General features: G+C 47.0%; 2 protein-coding genes across 2 annotated transcripts in view; one reads left to right on the forward strand and one right to left on the reverse strand.

The window, feature by feature from the left end:
• Positions 1–2,038: 2,038 nt before the first annotated feature.
• ILDR1 (immunoglobulin like domain containing receptor 1) lies at positions 2,039–18,705 on the reverse strand. The gene is made up of 8 exons (XM_075491810.1): positions 18,651–18,705; positions 15,485–15,655; positions 13,127–13,276; positions 12,284–12,403; positions 11,984–12,130; positions 5,734–5,865; positions 3,150–3,958; positions 2,039–2,080 (listed from the first exon to the last, which is right to left on the reverse strand). Exons 1-8 carry the CDS (start codon positions 18,703–18,705, stop codon positions 2,039–2,041), a joined length of 1,626 nt encoding a protein of 541 aa, XP_075347925.1.
• A 776-nt stretch (positions 18,706–19,481) lies between these two features.
• CFAP44 (cilia and flagella associated protein 44) overlaps positions 19,482–20,751 on the forward strand; it is a 47,601-nt gene continuing 46,331 nt past the window's right edge. Inside the window, exon 1 of the mRNA XM_075491811.1 lies at positions 19,482–19,534. Within this exon, the coding sequence (XP_075347926.1) occupies positions 19,519–19,534 (16 nt within the window). The 5' untranslated portion in view covers positions 19,482–19,518. The remainder of the gene's footprint in view (positions 19,535–20,751) is intronic.

The raw sequence follows: 20,751 nt of genomic DNA on the forward strand, positions 1-20,751 counted from the left end.
GATTCAAGAGTGATACTGGCTTTGCAAGTTCTGCAAACACACTTAATTCCCTATATTTCAGATGTAATTCATGGGTCAGTTCACATTATTCACAGTTTGGGTCTAATGCAGACAAGGGCTACCCTTAACACAGCCTTCCTTTCTTGAATTCAAACTTTGGAGTTGGTCTTTTAGCTCTTTTAGCTCTGTTTTGTGCTAGTCATCAACTGCTGGCGAACAGCCCCTCTGTCTTCAAAAAGCAGGCCTCTGGTTCTGAAACAAAGTCAACCAGAGGAGCTAGTGGGTCCTCCTGCTTTGTCTCCATACACAGGAATTAGAAATAAGCACTGTCAGCCAAGAAACTGTAGGAAAACGAGCACTCTCTGTGGTAGCCTTTGGTTGACCAGCAACTGCATTGGATAACCAGCTAGGAGTATTTGCTCCAAAGTGTGACGTTTCCCATCATTGTCCAAAGAAAAGAAAAAAGGAGGTGGGCAAAGTGAAAGCCTCTCCAAGTCAGTCTCCCAAGGGAAAGCATAAGCACATCAGTAATTGGGACATTAAAGAACAAATAGTAGCAAGTGTCCCATGTGGCACTGGTTGGGAAATAAGCGAGGCAATACAGTCATTGATACTGGCCAATCTCTAGTGCCTCTGGGTTACAAAATAATTCACAAGATGCTCCAAAAGCTCCTTGCCAACAGTTAAGTCTCTTGAGTCCAAGAGGTGCCTTTGGCAAACCAGTTTCCCGTAGAAGCAGCCAGCATCCAGAGAACCTCTTTTTCCAGCACATTTTAAATGAAAACAGTGGATGAATCACATCAAGGAGAAATGGCAAGTTGTTCTCCTTCGCAACTGGTCTCAGAGTGTACAGAAATTCTGTGTTCTAGTTGCAAGGTAAGAGATGGGAAAATCCTGCAATCTAGCTACAGATCAGATGCACCACATATGCAGAGTTGGTATAAATGTCAGGGTAAAGATCAAAGACAATACTAAAAATGGTGACTGTAAGACTTCTTCAGAGCCCTTTATCCCACCCCATGTATATGATACGTGGCACAGAGAGACAAGAGAGAATATAAAATGCATGGAAAAGAGTATATGGCTTAGGAAAGATATATCCACCAAAGTCATGCTTCCTAGAGTTGAAAGAAATTCTGGTCCACAGTGTGAGGGACAGTAGTCATACCTTGCTCAGTCTCTGTAGGGATGACCAAACCTTGGTAAATTTAGCCCTTTAAGTTTACAAATAAATTCAAGTCTGGGTTAAAGGCTAGAACAAGTATCTTTTAAGGCACTAAAGTCTAAGCCTAAAGTAGGGCAGGTTGTTTCAGTCAGTATAGGGTGGATAAACTGACAATTTGCAGACGTGCTAGTGAGCAGTCAAATTAAGGCAGTCAAACATCCTTCCTACACTCTGATCCTCCTGTTTGGGAGAGAGGCTTACCAGGGACAAAAGGAAGCAACTGCCCCAACTATGCTGAGCAGCCAGGCAGAAGAAGCAAACATTACACATTGTGAAGCACAACAGAGGGCCTTAGAAAGGAGATGCTGTGCCTCCCCGACACCAAACTGCCAGTGGACCGGATCAGATGACCTCCAGAGGCCTCTTCCAACCTAAATTATTCTACTGTCCTGTGACTTTACAACTCTGCAATCATTGGAGTCCTTCTCCAGTAACTGGTGTGCAAAGGACCAGCATTCTACGGACTGGGGTCCTTGCAGTGCCAGGGCACCTAACAAAGACAACTGGTATCTCTCTTTAAAGATTGGGAATATACCTTTTACAGAAAAAATCTGCTGTTTCCAATAGAATGTTTTCAACAGACCACAGCCCATTGCAAACCTAAGTTTCCAAATCACAGCAAGAATAAAAATGGGTTATGTATTTCTTTCATGGGCACTAGACATAGATTCTTCAGACTTGTAAGTCTAAGGGGAAGCTGCTTCATCTGTGTTTTTGCTGGTTGTCTGTTCAATCAAAAGCAGCCATCCCAACCTATGTAGTAGAAAAGCTAAGAGGAGTCCGGTGGGAATCTTAGTTCTTTCAGTACTGGCATTAAATGACTATGCTTCTTCCACTGTGGGAACTTCCTCTGTCCTGCAAGAGAAAACAGAAGATTCAGGAACAAGGAAGTATGAATGGAAATCATATGTCTTCCTACCTGCTCCGAGCACCATAACAAAACCATTTGCATCCTAGCTGGGATTAGAACTGCACTTCCTTCCAAAACTCAGAAGGGAAAATGGTAATGTGCAAAATACAGCCCTTTGAGAAGACTCCCACCTGGTAAAATTCTGCATATATGTGATAAGAGACACTTAACATTTTTTAATTTTAAAAAACCTTTGTTTTTTAAGGGGGAATACACTGTCTAACTTGGAGACTAGCAATTGGAAGCTTTTCACCCTTAGGTTGCTACCTGAAATCTAGTACCAGTGTAAACTGACAAGATGAGCTGCGAACAATAGCTGTTCACTGCCCATATAATGCACGTTCAGTTCTCAGCAGTCCCAACAAGTGAGCCATCCTCTTCCACCTGGCCTGGAGGATCACACATTTCTCACCACTATAGCCACCCATGATCTTAAAGCCTATTTCATGTAGCTTTAGGCATCTTACCTGTATGATGCCTTATGATTGTCCCATACAAATGATCTTAAAAAAATCACCAAGCTACTATAAAAATTTAATGTTGGAGATCGATAATAGGAGAATCATGCACATGTTAAAAGAAATCAGAAGTAAACCAACACCGGAGAGGGTCGCAGAAGGATACTTGGTACTGCTGCCTACTCTGGAAGTGCTTTCCCCCCAGACAGTGCCAGGAGAACAGCTATTCTAACACCAACACATACATAGAGCCTGAGATGCCTCTAGGTGGGGACAGGAGTGAGAGGGTATAACATGTCACCTGGTGTGGGATGTGATAGGGGACCTACTTTATTTGACTGCTCACTTTGCCCCTGAACACACTATAGCCATGCAACACGTGTCTGAAGGCAGGGAACTCAGCAGCCTCTTCATAACCAAGTTGCACAGCACACCCAGTGCCCCTTGCCCTCCATTTGAAAGACAACAGGCTGCAGAAAGTAACAAAACATTCACTCTCGCTCCCCAAAACCCACCTCTTCCCTTAGATGGGAAAGCAAAAAGGCAGCTGACTCACCGAGCGTGGCCCTGCGCTGCCTTTGTGCTTGTTGTCCCGACCTGGGATGACTTCTAATGAGCGATAACTGGGGGGTTTATCTTCCGGCCATTCCCGAGACTGGTGCCGCCGCCTGCGGTTTGTCGCTGGGCGACGGACTTGCTCTTCTGAGGAGCTCCATGAGCCCCGGCGAGAAGGGGGAGAGTAGCTGTGCCGCCGCTGACCTGAGTTATTGCTCCTCCTGGTGTGGTGCTGGTAGTCTTGCCTCCTTGCAGGCTCCTGTCTCAAGCCATGATGGTGGCTGGAGTGCTCCTTGGCCTCCTCTGGATAGAAACTGCAGCTGCTGCTGCTGCTCTTGCCCCTCTCAGCCTGGCGTGGGGGTGACACATCCCGTCTGGAGTGCTGCGGCCTGCCATTGTAGCCGCCTGTCCTCTGCCTCTGAGGATGGTCCTCTCGCTGCCTGTCCCAGGGCTCCCGACTGTAGCTGGAATGAGAATCCCCACTGGAAGGCAAGGGCCACCTCCGGTTTTCCCTCCTGTCCTCTGCTGCAGAGTCCCAGGGTCTGGGGGTCTGGGCAGCTCTCTGTGGCCGTGAGGAGTTGCTGCTCCCATGGATGGAGGAGACGTGATCAGCGAGAGGAGGTGGCATGATCTCGGAGCCCAGGGAGGACAGCAAGCTGGGCTGCAGAGCCTGCCGCTGGTGGGAGGGTGGCCGGAGCTGTGACATGTTAAGGTTTTGGATTTCAGACTCCAGATAGTCCAGAACACCCTTGTTAGGGGAAAGCTGAGCTTGTGGCTGCACAAGTGGAAGACTGTTCTGCAGAGACACATCTGAGGATAAAAGCACATGAGAACACAGAAAATCGAGGGAAAACAATAAAGAGAGGGCCCTTCTGCACTAATGATCCAGGCTGAGTCCCTTTTGAGCCTCTCTTCTCCTGCTCCCCCTCACTGCAAGAGCTGCACGAGTCTCAAACACCACAACCAGCACATCCAGACCATACAAGGTAAGGTACAAATAGTAAGTTTCAGCATGATCTGTGTTTTGGGCAGGACAGAGGTAAGAAATCACAGTCAGCCAGCACACCTGGAAATACAGTTTATGTATTTAGAGAGAGGAACATTTTTTTCCTACAGCATCGATACCAAATTTTATTTAAAAAAAAAATCAGAGAAAGTTCATAGTGTTTCCTCTTATATCTCATTGAACTGGAAGAAATATGAGCCAATACTGCAAAAGAAATTTTTATATATATATGCACACATACACACACACGTATGTATACATATAAGTAGCAAATGGAGAAGTTTCTTCACTAGGAGACTGGTCCAGCTCTGGAACAGTTACCCAAAGAAGTCATAGAATCTCCATCCTTGCAGGTTTCCAAGACTCAGCTGGACAAAGCCACAGCTAATGTGACTGAGGTTGGTGACAGTCTTGCTTTGAGCAAGAGGTAGGATGAGATGACCTCAGAGATCCCTTCTACCCAACATCTCTAAAAAGCTGACCTGAAACAAATTTAAGGGAAACTTAAGCACAAGAGATTCAAGGACTATGAAAACATAGGCTAAGAAACTGCCTGAGGAACTTGCCCGTTTTCTGCCAGCACGCACATGGATTTCCTTGAGAAGACTCAGTGCATTGTCTTAAATTATGGTGGCTCAGTCACCAGATCTTCCTAAGGAAAACTGGTGCCCTGGCTAGGAAAAATGGTAACTGTAGAATTAACTAGCGGGCTAAAAAGGTATATACTCAAACATCTTGAATCTAGCATTTAAGATGTTTGCAAACTATTTCTTCAAACAACAGTGAAGACTCATCAGACACAGAGTAAATCTGTGACTGCTGCATAGTGATGAAAAGCTAATTTCAGATGAAAAATACGTTATATTTATTTGAGAAGTCATTATGTTGAATTCCCCTATTTTCCTTGGGCGATTAAATAATATTACTGGTAATAAGTTATTTTATTACTTATTTCTCTAGGACTTCAGAGAGACTCCATCTTCCCTCCTCCATTAGTTACAAATAAATACTACTAACACAAGCGATTTTGGGGCAAAACAACTTGGAAATTCTTCCTGGTTCATTAAAGAGTCCTTCATTTTTTGCTGCATGCAGGCTAGATCTATTGCACAGAAGGCAGTTTGCCCTTAATCATTTGAAGACTAGACATTTGATAAGAACTCAAACAAATTGTACCTCACTTGTCATGTCAGTTTTGGCTATAAGGAGTTGACCGTGACCAGCACAGCAGAACAAAGAGACAGTACCCTCCTCTACCACATGAAGCAAGATAAGCTGGGTATATTTACCCTGCAGTCGCTGGGGTGTAGCACAGACATACCTTAGTTAGCATTAAACTACTTCACCCAGCACTGAGCCTAGCAAGACACTTAAGATGGATAGGCTGTATTTATCCACGCAGGCAAGTCTATAGTATGCTGCAGATGTAGCAGAGCTGTCATGCTAGGACATGCAGTCATGCTAGGAACATCTTTCTCTCTTTTGTAGTAGAGAGGCTAAAGCCTCACTGCTGAACCTCCCTGAGAAGTTACCTGTTTCTAATCCTGATTTCCCTCTGAAATGATGCCCATGGTCTCACCTTGTTGCAGTAGAGGGTTCAGCTGGTAAGAGGAAAGTTGCGAGTTCCTGTCACCACCTCCATAGAACATGTTGGGTGACATCCAAGGGGCAAGTGCCTGAGCCTGCTTCATGAACCGATGCCGTGCCAGTACTGTAAAAGAAGAAGAAAGCTTACAGCAGCTATCCAGAGAGCACAGCTTGCAGACCACGTACCATTTTGCTTGATAGACTGTAGTCTTTGGATGTGATCAGATATAGGAAATTCACAGAACGAAAACCTCTCTCCACCCTATGACAAAGGTAAAACAGAGCACAGGAAATTCCAATACAAAGTTGTACAACTTCAAAAAGATACCTAAAACAGAAGAAAAGGGTTACTGCCTGACATTCAGGGTACAGTTCCAGCAACTGGGAACAAATGGCACTACGATTAAGTACACAGCACATAACCAAATGCAAGACTTCTACCTGCCCTGTCATTATGAGTACAGTTGTGGAAAGGTGGGAAATAATGTTTCATACAGCAAGACATACCACACTTTTTTCTCTGTCTTAAAACTCTTTCAGCTCATCATTGGTCCTTTTCCTTTTTGGCTTTGATTTAGCTAAACGAGACCTTTTTTTGCCACCTTCATGTAGGCTCTGTTCAGATCATATTTTCCACACCATGCTCCATCATTTCCTCTCTGTTCCACAAATAGGGCACTCAAAGATGCACTGTCCAGCTTCTCCCTTTCTAGTCTTTCAAGCACTCTTGTTGTCTCTCTCTGTTATTTACCTCAGCGTGACTGCTAAAATTAGGACAGTGTGGTCAAACTGGTTAACAAACTGAATTTCCTGTTCTCAACAGCAATGTCCAGTGTGCCAAAAGAGCAAATTCAGTGGAAATTTCTCTCTCTCACTGTTTTTCCACCACTAACTCCAGACCCCTACTGATGGGGTCAGGCTCCAATTCCACTTCACTTTTTTCAGTGCTTCCATCTCACCTCCTCTACACAGACAACCTCACCATCCCTGTCTTCAAAACCATCACTCATTGCTGCTTCTTTTTTGGGAATACCTAAAAACATCTTACAGAAACTTACTCCTTCTACCACAGACAATCAAAACTTAAGTTTACGAGCAAGTAAATTCTGCAAGACCCAGACCTTACAAAGCCTGACTCTGCATGGTTTGTCTGTCATTACTGGGTGAAGCTTTTCTGCAACAGGGCCTTTGCAAATTTTCTCTTATATGGCTTCTCTGGAGTTTCAGAAGTGGCAGGCTTTTACTGCAGCCTCTTCTCTGGTCAGGCATGAACAGAACATTCCTGGCTATGGAGTTCAGGAGACAGATAGGAACGTAATTGCCTTTGAGACTTTTACCCCTCTGATAAATCTGGCTGAAGTTGGCTGATGAAATTAAAAGCTATTGGAGGGAAAGAGATGGGGGATAGACAGACAGGTTGACTGCATAAGCCTTGCCTCTTTAAGAAACCAGGCTACAACTAAGCTCCAATTAATTCTGTCCCCTGGGTTCATCTGCAGCAGGCAGCATTTAGACTGCACGTTCTTTGGGACTGAGCTCTCCATTTCAGGTAGCACTCCAGTTATTAAACATGTCCTCCTTTAACTGGTTCACTGAATTTATACAGAGCACCACTTGCAGCAAAACAGGGACTGACCATGCCTCTGAACACATCCTTCCCTTTCCCCACAGTTCATGCAGCTTCACTTCATCCTCCACTCCAAATTCCCTCCCCCTCCCCAGCCTGGCTCCAACCAGAGTGCCAACTACAAAGCTGGAAACTTCAGGGGTTTTAATCCTAATACTCTGATTTTTCTTCAAAGCCATGTGGCTTGAGGTAGCAGCTTTCAAGCATTTTATTTAACTTGCTTTGTTATATTTTTTTTTCCCCAAGGGGTTTTCCTGCCTTTTAGGTTTCAAACTTAGAGGAAGAGAGAAAGAGGAAAATGAAAAAGGATAAAAAGAAGGGAAAGGCCTTATCTCTTCCTCTCCCATTCCTCCAGTTATCACCTTGAGAATGTCCTAGAACCTGCTGAGTGTATGTCCCTGGGTTTGACCACAGTCTTTGCCTGAGGAGTGAAAGGCCCAGCAGCTGTGGGCATACCTACTTAGGGTTCCCCTCCTTAAGGTATGAAAGCAGTCACTAGGACCAAAGTAATCCTGTCCCTGTAATTCTCTGATCTCTCTCTACAGCTGAACAAATGCAGAATTACCCTTGGACTTCCTTCACTACTTTCATCCTCTCTTCCTTCCCCAGATACTTTGCCTTCCAGTTTGACCCCAATATATACGCTGGTTCCCCACCTGCAAAATGCAAGTAAAGTTACAGATCTCTTTTTAAAGTGAACATATTTATCTGAGGAAGATCAGATTCACCCTAATTCCAAAACTCATACCTGCTATCAAACTTTGGCAGAACGTCGCGTTGTTCCCTCCACTTACTCCCTGCTGAGAAAGCTTGTTCTTCACCTTTGACAGATTCACAGCTGCTGGGCCAATTATAAAAACAGTATTTTCCAACCTAGTCAGACCCAGGTGCAAGTATATCCTATTTTGCACCAATTCATTAGTGGAAGAAGTCCACAGTAGAAAAGGAACAATAAAGAACAGAAGGAGGTCATACGTATATTTACCCTGGTGGGCTTTTGTCAGAGCTTTCCATGGGGAATGTAATTGGCTTGCTCCTGGGGCACGTTTAATATTTCTGTACACCAATTCTGAATTACTCAAACAATGCACTTCTTTTATCACTAGGGTCAAAATCATGCTAGTTAATGACCTGACTTAAAACACCCAGAATTACCTTGCCTCAATAGCATCTATGACTGTTCAGCAGATCTAGGCTACCCTCTAGTGGCCAATAATTGGGAAGAAATCACCCGTACTCAGCTCGCACTGTAACTGCTAAAACCTAGTTGAGGATTTCTGACTTCTTTTCAGCTGTGTGGAACTGTTATTCCTTAGGACTGTTTTTTAAAATGCCCCCTGTAGCTATCTTCTTGTGGTTTTTAAGACCTCCAGTTCATTTCTTGGAGTCCAAAAAAGTAAGTCAGAGGCAGGATGAAGTGAAGAGAAGGGGAGCACCAGAGGAGGGGAGCAGGCACAAGGATCCCTTGCAAAGTGGATAAAGAGAGTAGGCAGTTAGGATGGAAATTACAGCCAAAGAATCCAGCAGCCAAGCAAAGAGCTTGGACTCATCTGTACCTTCTCTCATGAGCAGGGAGAGGTTTTGGGAACCCCGCAAGAATCCCTCCTACCTATCGTCAACAGGAGGCAGGAAAGACAACAGCAGCAGTCTGGAGTGTGCTATCATCTCCTACAGCACAGAAAACCAAAAAAGAACTCACACATATTCTGAATCCCTTTTTTGATGAGGACTAGGAAGTCTGGAGGTGTGAGTCTTTCATCTCCATCACCTCTCTCTCCCTTCATGGAAACTAATTTTTCTGCCAAATTTCCATAGCCTCCTCAACACCACACATTTTACTTGACAGCTGGTAAAGCCCCCAGAAAGTGTTTGTTTTGTTTTGCTTTTAGCAAATGAGAGGGATGCTCTGTTCGCTCTTTGCAAGGGCTAAGCAAATTAAACTTAAATCTATGATGAGCAAGACTGGCAAACTGGTAATAACGGATGAGGAGAAGGCTGAGGTAGTCAACAACTTCTTTGCCTCAGCCTTCACTGGCAACCTGTCTTCCCACACCTCTCGAGTGGATGGACCAGAAGGCAGGGACTGGGGGGGTGAAGTCCCTCCCACTGTATGAGAAGATCAGGTTGGTGACCACCTGAGGAAACTGAACATACATAAGTCTATGGGACCTGACAAGATGCATCCCAGAGTCCCGAGGGAACTGGCTGATGTAGTTGCCAAGCCACTCCCCATGATATTTGAAAAGTCATGGCAGTCAGGTGAAGTCCCTGGTGACTGGAAAAAGGGAAACATTGCACCCATTTTGAAAAAGGGTAGAAAGGAAGACCCTGGGAACTACCAACCTGTCAGCCTCACCTCTGTGCCTGGGAAGTCATGGAACAGATCCTCCTAGAAGCTATGCTAAGGCACATGGAGGATGGGGAGGTGATTCGAGACAGCCAGCATGGCCTCACCAAGGGCAAGTCCTGCCTGACCAACCTAGTGGCCTTCTATGATGGAGTTACTACATCAGTGGACAAGGGAAGAGCTACAGATGTCATCTATCTGGACTTCTGTAAGGCCTTTGACATGGTGCCCCACAACATCCTTCTCTCTAAATTGGAGAGATATGGATTTGATGGGTGGACTATTCGGAGGATGTGGAATTGGTTAGATGGTCGCATCCAGAGGGTAGTGGTCAACGGCTCAATGTCCAGATGGAGATCGGTGACAAGTGGTGTCCCTCAGGGGTCCATATTGGGATCAGTACTGTTTAATATGTTCATCAATGACATAGACAGTGGGATCGAGTGCACCCTCAGCAAGTTTGCAGATGACACCAAGCTGAGTGGTGCAGTTGACATGCCAGAAGGATGGGATGTCATCCAGAGGGACCTGGACAAGCTGGAGAAGTGGGTCCATATGAACCTCATGAGGTTCAACAAGGCCAAATGCAAGGTCCTGCACCTGGGTCGGGGCAACCCCCTGTATCAATACAAGCTGGAGGATGAAGGGATTGACAGCAGCCCTGCAGAAAAGGACTTGGGGGTACTGGTAGATGAAAAGCTGGACATGAGCTGACAACATGCGCTTGCAGCCCAGAAGGCCAACCGTATCCTGGGCTGCATCAAAAGAAGCGTGACCAGCAGGTCAAGGGAGGTGATTCTGCTCCTCTACTCCACTCTGGGGAGACCCCACCTGGAGTACTGCGTCCAGCTCCAGGGTCCTCAGCACAGGAAAGACATGGACCTGTTGGAGCAGGTCCAGAGGAGGGCCACAAAAATAATCAGAGGGATGGAACACCTCTCCTGTGAAGAAAGACTGACAGAGTTGGGGTTGTTCAGCCTGGAGAAGAGAAGGCTCCTGGAAGACCTTATTGCAGCCTTTCAGTACTTAAAGGGGGCTTATAAGAAGGATGGGGACAAACTTTTTAGCAGGGCCTGTTGTGGTAGGACAAAGGGTAATGGTTTTAAACTAAAAGAGGGGAGATTTAGACTAGATAAGGAAGAAATTTTTTACAATGAGGGTGGTAAACACTGGAATAGGTTGCCCAGAGAGGTGGCAGATGCCCCATCCCTGGAAACATTCGAGGTCAGGTTGGACGGGGCTCTGAGCAACCTGATCTAGTTGAAGATGGCCCTGCTCATTGCAGGGGGGTTGGACTAGATGACCTTTAAAGGTCCCTTCAAACCCAAACTATTTTATGATTCTATGATTCTAAAACTCTACTAACACCCAAGGTATACCAAATAGCTCTTTTGCAGGTAAAGGGAAAGCAGAAACACAGCTCCTTGTTTATAAATCTTCTCCTTGTAGCATCTGGGGAAGAAACCTGGTGATTTCAGTGATAAATAAATGTATTTGTTGCATTTTGTTCTCGTCAGATTGTGTAAACTGCAGGGGGCTATTCCACATTGCGTTGCTACTAAGTTTCAAGTACAGGAACACAGAGGTTATATGACCTTAGTAGCCAAAATCAAACGCTGACCTTCTTAAGAGAACAGGGTCTGGCTGCAGAATCTTCATTACTGCTAAAACCTATGCACAATAAAGTTTCTCTTGACCCTCAGAACCTCACAATGCATTTGCAGGGTTGATCACCAAGACAGACCATCTTTCTCCTTTCTTTCTCGTCACTTCCTTCCCCAAAAACAAACAAACCATTTTTCTTGTGGAAGGAGCAGCTCTGAAAATAACATGAAGATAGAAAATTCCAATTTTTACATAATTACCTCTCAGAGCAACACACTTGAAGGTTAGGCCAGTTTGGAGAGTAGTACCAAGGCATGTGCTTGCCTTCCTCACATGCACAGGCATATGAACTACAAGACAGGGAAGAAACGTCCTGAGCTACTCATACAAGGGAGCTGATCGTGCCCTGGATGACATGAGAGAAGTTGGTAGCAAGGTGTGAGTGAGGAGCTGCTGAAAGTAGGACACAGAGGAGCAAGATGGGCTCCATGTATCCTAGCTCCCCTCCTCTAAACTCACATAAGCTGGTCACGGAGGTCACAGTGGCCAAAGAGTCTATATGGATGCTGAACTGGAGGGAGAAAGTGGAGCTCAGCAAACTCCCAGTGAAGCTTTTGTCTTGGCAGAAGCCATTGAATGGACACACATTTGCTTGAACCTCACCTTCCTCATTACAGCAGCACCGGGTTGGGCAGCAGACACATGGGATGTGGCAGCAGCAATACTGGGGGCAGCATTGGCACCAGCATACTCCAATCAGCAGAAGGAGGAGGAGGCCACCGAGACTGATGAGGAGTACTGTGAGCCAGTCTATGGGAAAAACGGAGAGAAAAACAGGATCCTGATGCACCTGGGCATAGTAAGTTACTGAGCACCTTTCCACTGCTGGAGACATCTTGGGGTGGGGAGAAAGAGAACAGGAGGAGATATCTGCCACCCAGGCAACAAACCACAGACACTTACGGAGAACAATCAGCTTAACTTCTTTGTCCGCATCACCTGAGGTATCTCCTGGTGCTTCCACAGTGCAGTAGTACACGCCATGGTCCCACCACATGACCTCACTGATGACAAGGTCTGCCCCTGTGGGAGAGGGACTGAGAGGTCAGCAGGCTATTTGGGACTGACAGACATTACTTTCAGGCCCACGCTAAGAGGGCTCTCTGCCTGCAGGTGACATACAGTATTGCATCTCCCCTCTTCCCAAGTGTAGCCATCACCTTCAAACAATCCCATTTGAGTCCATTGCAAACTCCTGAAAACAGCATCAACTGCCAGTCCCTTTTTTCTTTGTGTTGCTGGAAGGCAATGCTACTTAGAAGTGGGACTACTTCTGTGTGGAGTGAAATAACCAGCATGCTGCTGGGTGATGGATGTTAACAGATACCCATTGCTGCCAACCGTACTCATTTTGGAACACAGATCACTGTCCCCATTAGGCAAGCCATTCTAATAACTCTTCTGGCAGTAGCAGCAGCTATTGCTCCAGGGACAGCAGGGAGCTTATAATGCACCTGGACAACTATGCAGTACTTCTTAGAAGAACTTTTTTCTAGTCCCTAGCTTACTTTTACACTCTTCAGCAAAATGCTCAGGCATCCTCAGCTCAGCCTTAGCTTGTAGTACCTCCAACACCCTCAGGCCAGCTGGGGACAGGGCCCTTCACAACTCTTATTTCATTGCCACCTCACAGAATATGTAAGCTACAGATGACATTAGCCATGTTTACGCTTCTCTTCACTTGGCAGGCCCAGATATTGGATAGTTACTGAGTTCACTCCCTGCCTGGGAGGTCAAGTCACTTACGGTTCTGAATGGTGATCTTTCGTTGCTGGTAGTCGATACCCAGCACAGGCTCCTTCTGCCCATATTTCTGGATGACAATGCGCACCTTTCGCTGGCTGTCATTGCAGTCGTCAGATGGGTCCTGGCCAAGAGCTAAACCAGCCTGGTATGCTACAAACACACATCATCAAATAAGATGCCAAAAGTTATTTCAAAGGACCAATTTCTATCCCTTGTGAGCAGCAGAGAAACTCTTGAATGCATGTGTGCATTTGCTTTGGTTTAGTAATACAAAGCATGGCTTCAAACCAGCAAGGCCAAGTTGCTTTGGAGTACTCAAAAGCAAACAGAGGTAGAGCCACAAGAATGGCAGAGATTTTGAGAATGCAGGAGCTGCAGAAGAGATACCTCCTGTTCTCACAACTGAAAGAACAACAGTAGAAAGAAGCTAATGGTGGTAGGCTGGAGGGCATCTCCCAGCATGAAGATAAACTGCAAGGAAAAAGAGTCATAAAACTCCCAGGAGTACTGGAACTAAAATAAAAGTGTGTTTATTTACCAAACAAAATCTCCAGACATACATGAACCACTATAGGGATTGTCTCCCTTTCCCTCCTGTATCCCATTAGATGTTGTGAAGCTCATAAAGACAGAAAAGAATCCATCATCTGATTCCAGCTAAGGATTACGTGTAGAGAGATCCAACAGAATTAATGGAGGGCTAGAGGCAATTTCTGTCCAATGCTGTTATGACAGACTCACAATATAAACTATTTTCCAGGTATTTGGGAGCTGAGATTTGGGGAGACAACTGATACAGACAGTCAGCATTGTCTGTAAAGGGCTTGCAATGAAGAGAGGAGAGGACAAAGCTTGTCAAAGGCTCCTCCACTGCTGTATCTACAATGGATCACGAAGAGCAGATCCAACTAAGCAAACACCATGACCTTCACACTTTCTGTCCCTGTTGGGGGCTATTAGCTTGAGCCTGGGCTCAAAGCACACACATTATGCTGGGATCAGCAGAGCCAGGGACCCACCTGCTTGTGGACTAGGCTGTAGAGCACTTGGTAACATGCCTACCCAACCCATCCAGACTGCATAAAGGAGAGTTTGGGGCACCAAGACACCAAACAAGTCCAGGCTCCCCACTTGGAGCTCAGTCTTAAGTATGCAGTTAAGCAAAGGTTGGCCAGCTTAAACATACTGCAGGGTTTGAAGGGAAGGGAAGAGAAGGGAATAGTTCCATTGGAAGGGACCCACAAGGATCATCTAGCCCAACTGCCTGACCGCTTCAGGGCTGATCAAAAGTTAAAGCATGTTATTAAGGGCATTGTCCAAATGCCTCTTAGACACTGACAGGCATCAACCACCTTTCTAGGAAGCCTGTTCCAGTGTTTGACCACTCTCTTGGTAAAGAAATGCTTCCTAATGTCCAGTCTAAACCTCCCCAGCGCAGCCTTGATCCCTTCCCATGCATCCTATCTCTGGATACCAGGGAGAAGAGATCAGCACCTCCCTCTTCACTTCCCCTCCTCAGGAAGCTGTAGAGAGCCATGAGGTCGCCCCTCAGCCTTCTCTTCTCCAAACTAGAAAAGCCCAAAGTGCTTAGCTGCTCCTCATAGGACATTCCTTCCAGCCCTGTCACCAGCTTTGTTGCCTTCCTCTGGAAGCATTCAAGGATCTTCACATCCTTCTTAAATTGTGGGGCCCAGGACTGCACACAGTACTCAAGGTGAGGCTGTACCAACGCAGGATCATCACCTCTTTTGACTGGTTGGTTATATTGTGTTTGATGCCCCCCAGGATACAGTTTGCATACCATTTCAAGAACCATCTTAAACACTCCCGAATTAAGGCTGCACACACCAGAATGTCTGCACATGAAGTGCTGCCACCAGTACTAAATGTTATTACTTAGAAGTCTTTCTGCCCTCCAAAATGCACATGTTTCTTCTACTTCCTAAAATCAGTAACACCTGGTCACAAGCATCTAGCTCCAACCATGGAGTCCCCCATGGAATCATAAAGTCCACTTGTTGCAGGGCCCTTGCTTTCAAACATGCTGAAGCATAAGATGGGGCTGCCAAGATTGACATGTGTCAAACATGGCTGAGCCTCTCTGCCTTCTGAGTTGATGACAAGGAGGACAAATGGGGTGCTTTGGCTGGGATTTCTACAACATCATATCATAAAGCCTTAATGTTGCAAAGGAAATCACAGACGTGACCTATTTTTTCTTGGACCTCAGGGAAATACCACCACCCGACCTGGTTTGTAGGCAGGAAGAGGTCAAAAGCCTGTATTCCCCAGTAAGTCTACCTTCCCCTTCCTTTCCATTTGAAGAGGGATTCCTCGGAGGACAAGCCTGACACTTACAGACTGAGTAGTAGTCAAAGATGGGGTCCTTGCAGAAGGATTTGAAGCGCCAGGTCACCACCACATCCTGCAGTTGTGCTGAGGTGCTATAGTCACACTTGAGGACGACAGTGGCAAATAAGGTGGTGTAACGCTCCACATCCTGCACTGTCACCAGGAGGGAGAGGCAACCTGCAAACGAGAACACAGAAGGCAGTCAGCCAGCAGGAACAGACCTCACATCACAACTTTCACTCTGCACCAGACCAACAACCGAAGTACATCTCCCTCGGCCTCATCCAGGACCTGCACCTGTGGACCTTGCCGGCCCCTCTGGTGAAGCCATCCAGAGTTACAAATCCTGGTTAGAATGTGAGTCCCGTCTTTCCCTGACAGAAGGCAGCTTGAGCCAGCTGCATTGGCCTGCCATATGGACTTAATTATTTTCTCCAAAGCAACTATTAGTAGCCGTTATGTAGCACATCACTCGGTGCTCTCCTTCTGCATGGGGAAAACTGTCCCTCCAAGCTGGGGGAGATAATTCATTGGGCCCAGAAGCACGTAGGATGGGACTGCCTTCACTTGTCATCCTAACCAGAAAAGTTCTGCAGCACCATCCATTCATATAAACACCAAATGAATTTTATCAAGGTCTCGCTAAGATAGTCATCAGAATGTTATCTAGTGGTGACCAGGATTAAGACAATACAACTTTTGAGCTATAGCATCATAGCTAAACTTAATCTGTTTATTGGCACTTCAGAACAGACCACATCAGTTACCCTTTTTTTTCCTTTTTAACGAAGCTATTGTTATGCGTGTTTAGAACTCATCCATAACAACCTCCACAGCATTTTCTATCCAAGCAGCTGCACCCACTGAGGAAGGCTTTACAAAGTTTCTCATAAGCTATATTTTATTTCAGCCACACTCCAGAGACATCTCTATCTTATTTAAACTTTGATAATACAGTAAGTTGTGCTTGTCATTAACAATAGTGAAGTTATCACCAGTTGCCTTCGATAAGGCAATACAAACAGCGCGGAGCAAGCATGGTATGCCATGTCTGGAATATACCCTGGAGAACAGGGCAGGGGTTGCAGCGCTATGCTAGTTGCTTCTTAACCAGGGAGCACAACAGCAGGAAAGGAGGGAAGGAAAGGGGGAGGCTTGGAAGCCACCAACTGAAGGGTCACCATGAACCAGCACTCGATTTTTATCGCATATTCAAAGACTTTCCCTCTACTCCATGTTTTCAGGATGACAGCAAGGGAACAAGGGACTATGTAGTAACATCTGGATCACAACTGCAAGCATCTTTCTTTCAGTGTCCTCTTAGGCTGTACCTCCACAGTATGTTCCAGGTGAATACGAGCTCTCCCAGTTTCCACCCAGTGGAAAACATGCTGCAGAGATGCAATGCTGCCAACAAGTAATTCTGCAGTAGGATATTGTCAATGAAGTACTTGCTGAGTTTCTGGTTTGAAACTGACTCCTGGTCAGCCAACTCAAAGCACAGGCAGAGCGAACTCATTTGCCTTAAAAATACCGCACAAACACAGAGGACCAGGGTACATTGAGTTCAAGGCTTTTCTGAAAAATAAGCTATACACACATGCACTTAAACATAGAAATATCAGCAGCTGTGCAAACTGCTAGCAAAAACAAGGATCTCTAATTTTTGCAATACTGTAGGCAAGACAAAGTCAAGACTGATGACAGGTAGTTACAGTGGCTCTTACTTAACTACATTGTAGTTCAATACATCTTGTTTCAGCTTTCCTTGTGAAGTAGCTAACCCACAGGATCTTACCACAGGAAATCACATGAACACAATCCAAAATCCAAACTCTCAAGACTGGCAAAACCTTGATGTCATTGGTGATCAAATGAGTTCCTGTGTGAATTCTGACCTGTTGAGGCTCATGGAAACAGAACAGGTTTTCCATGGATTTCCTACAGCAGCATCTCTCAGGCCAGAATAAAATACTCAAAATCACTATGTGCTTTTCACTTACAGAAACCAAAGCTCTTTATGAAGGGGATCCTTTCTCATTACCTCTGTTCTGTAAAAGAGTCAGAGTTGACAGATAAGTTCCTTATTTTTTTAAAAAGGTTAAAAACCTACTGTTCCCACTGGAGGACAGTCAGATGCCTCTGCACGTCTGATGTTTCATACTAACCTCCTCCAAGAAAACTGAAAAGTTGTGAAATTAACGCTGGTTCCTAAGCTTGGACTGCATTACTCCACTGCATGCTGCTATCCTTCTTATCCTGGTTGGAAAGAACAAATCTGGACACTACCAACCTAGTAAGTTACCGCTACCTCAGGCCTACAGCTTCGCATTGAAGACACTAACCTTCAGAGCCAGTGACGCAAAGTTTTAGCTAGAACATGAGGCTGTCAAGCAAGACAATCAGCAACCATACGTCCCTATTTTTTTGCTTCTTTTACTGGTTCTCTGTGTAAAACTGAGCTTTGGTATATAAAGCTAAATGATCAGCAAAGATCCAGGCATCCAAGAAACAAAATGATCACTATATTTCCCAGAGGAGATCAGAAGCTGTCAGGCAACCTGCAAAGCTTGGCAGAAAGGACTCTGCTTGCTGAAGGCCGCCTGTGGACATGGAGGTGAGTTCCTGTTCTGCATACAAGCATGCATCTAGCAGGTATGGAAGCACTGCAGCTACACCAGATGCCCAAAGAGGCTGGGGCTGCTGAGCTAGTAGCAAAGGCTGGGGTGGGCGCTTGCGGCAAGCCAAAGGGGAACCCCTCCGTGTTTGTACCCTGTGCTCAGGTCCAAACCAACCTGGCCGCACACGAGCGATACTGGAGGCTTCCAGGAAGCAGGCGGCCACTTCCTCCTAGGAGAGCAGCTAGCCGCACCTTTGGGATAACGAAACTCCTCTCCGCATGGCTTTCGTGCCGAGCTCGGGAGAGCCCCGCTCTTCCGCCCGGCGAGGAGGGACACCAAGGGGGGAACAACACTCGCCCGGGCCAGGCCACCCCTTCCCCTCGCCGGGGGGCCGCCGCCGCTCCCCCCACGCCGCACCACGTTAACCCCAGGCAAAACCCGAGGGCACCTCCCGGGCCCCGGCCCCCTGTGCCACAGGGCTGTGCCGGGGCAGGGAGAGGCCCCGGGAGGGGGCCGGCACCCCGCCGCCACCCCGGCGCGGCCCCACTCACCGGCCGGCAGCCAGGCCAGCAGCAGAGCCCACCAGCAGCGCCCGCGCGGGGCCATGGCGCTGCCTCCTCCGGCCGCCCGGGGACGTCGCGCCGGGCCACCCCGTCGCGCCCACAGGCCCTCCCCTTCCCGTGGCACCTGTCCCAGGGCAGGGCGCTGCCGCCGGCTGCAGTCCCCTCCCTCCGCGGCCTCTCGGTGCCCGCCCGCCCGGCGGCAGGTACGCCTCCCTTCCTCCCTCCCTCCTCCGCACCTGCACCCTCCGCCGCAAAGCCAGACAAAACACCGGCCGCCAGCTTCAGAAACTGCTTAAAAATAAATTAATATATAAAAAATGCGCAGACAGGTGTATGTGAAGATACGGACGCAGGTACAAATACGCGTTTTGGGGGAAATGCGCCGTAACCGACCGGCGTACAGGAGCACTTGGTTCGCCTTGCGCGGGGGGGGCACCACACAGGCTGGGAGCGGCGAGTGGCCGAAAGGGACCCAGGCAGCTCGGCTCGTTTTAACAGTCTCCACCCTCTTCTTCCCGGGACTTCACAAAGGCTTGAAAATACCGGGGAAAACCGCAAAAAGTTTAAGGAATTAATTTCATTTTCACGCTGAGTTTTGAAAAGATCGCAACGGTGGTCAAAAGAGACGTCACTTTTCAAAAACCCAGCCACCTGCCCCTCTAATTTATGGCGGAATCGGAACTGTGGTGTCCCTTCCTCAGCTCCGGCCGTTACGCCGAGTAACGGCCGCCCGCAGGTATCAGCCCCCCCCGCCACGCCCCCGGGTCCGCGCATGCGCACGTCTCCCCCTTCGAACTGCAGCTCCCGGACTTTTGCGCGCCGGGGGAGCGGTTGCCTGGAAACCGGTAACGCCGCGATGGAGGCGCCCGGAGGTACGAGGTGGTGGGGCGGGTCAGGGCCCGTTCCGGACCCACACGGGCCCACATCGACCCTCGGGGGGTCCGGAGACACCCGTGTGTCCCTGCGTCCCATGCACCTGCCCCCGGTAGCCACCCCGCTCATGCACCTGCGGCTGCCTACTGCCGGGGCATCTTCTTACTGCCCCCCCCGGGGCTCCTCTATGGCACCCTCCCCACGGCCCCTCAGAGGCTCCCTCCCCTGCTCTCCCTGAGGAGCTCCAGGTGCCCCCTGCCTATCCCTTTGCTATCCCACGCAAAACAGCTTGTCACGGGGCACTTCTGCCTCACCATAGCCTTTTCCTGGTGTCCGGGTGGAAGGTGGCCTTCGAAGAGCCTCAGGCCAAGGCAGTACTGGGCCTGCACCTCTGTGGAAGGCTGGTGCCATCACCCTTGTACACTGAAGTCTGTGTGGGACCAGGCTTCCTACACAGAGGCTTTTGGAAAAGAAAAGTTTTTATTCTCAAGTAGATGCTTAGCTCAGGAAAAATGAAACAGGAATGAATGTTCTGCAGCTGAGATGGACCATCCTGTACTTAATTTGAAATGTGGGACTTGTTGGTTTTGCTTTACCATGTGTGAGGCAGTTAATTTTATTACCTGTTGTGTTTGTGACACTGTTCTTGTGTTCATTTTTATGATTTTCCTTGATACTGTAAGTTAATAAGTAACTGTGGTGATGTCACCTGTTCTCTGTTTCTGCTTAATAAAAACCTGATAGCTAACCTTTATTCACAAGGCAGACTTTAAGAGACTTGAAACTTTTGCTTGCATGAGACAGAGCTAGGACATCTGGATCATACAGAGGACTACTTTAGTTATAAGGTTGGAAATTAGAGTTAGGTTTTATTTCTCCTAATTTTATAGGAAAATATTTTTAATGTGTGCAACATAGCAATAGTGAGGTTCCAAGCAGGGCTCTCCTGTCCACTTCTTTTCTCTCTCTGATGGGGGGCAAAAAGAGACAACGGGGCTATGATAAAGATGATGTGTCTAGATCCTGCTGTCTCAGTCTCTGACTAGTAAATATTTTATATACTTAACCTTAACTGCTGTGAGAATTGATATTTTCTGTTATACTCCTTGCTCTCAAGTCTTCTAGCTATTGTAAGAGAGACAGCAATATTCTCTATTATGAAAAATCATTTCCTTGGAATTTTGGGTTGATTGCCTAAAACTGACTTTTATTACTA

This window comes from Mycteria americana, chromosome 1, assembly GCF_035582795.1.
Source record: "Mycteria americana isolate JAX WOST 10 ecotype Jacksonville Zoo and Gardens chromosome 1, USCA_MyAme_1.0, whole genome shotgun sequence".
Taxonomy (NCBI): domain Eukaryota; kingdom Metazoa; phylum Chordata; class Aves; order Ciconiiformes; family Ciconiidae; genus Mycteria; species Mycteria americana.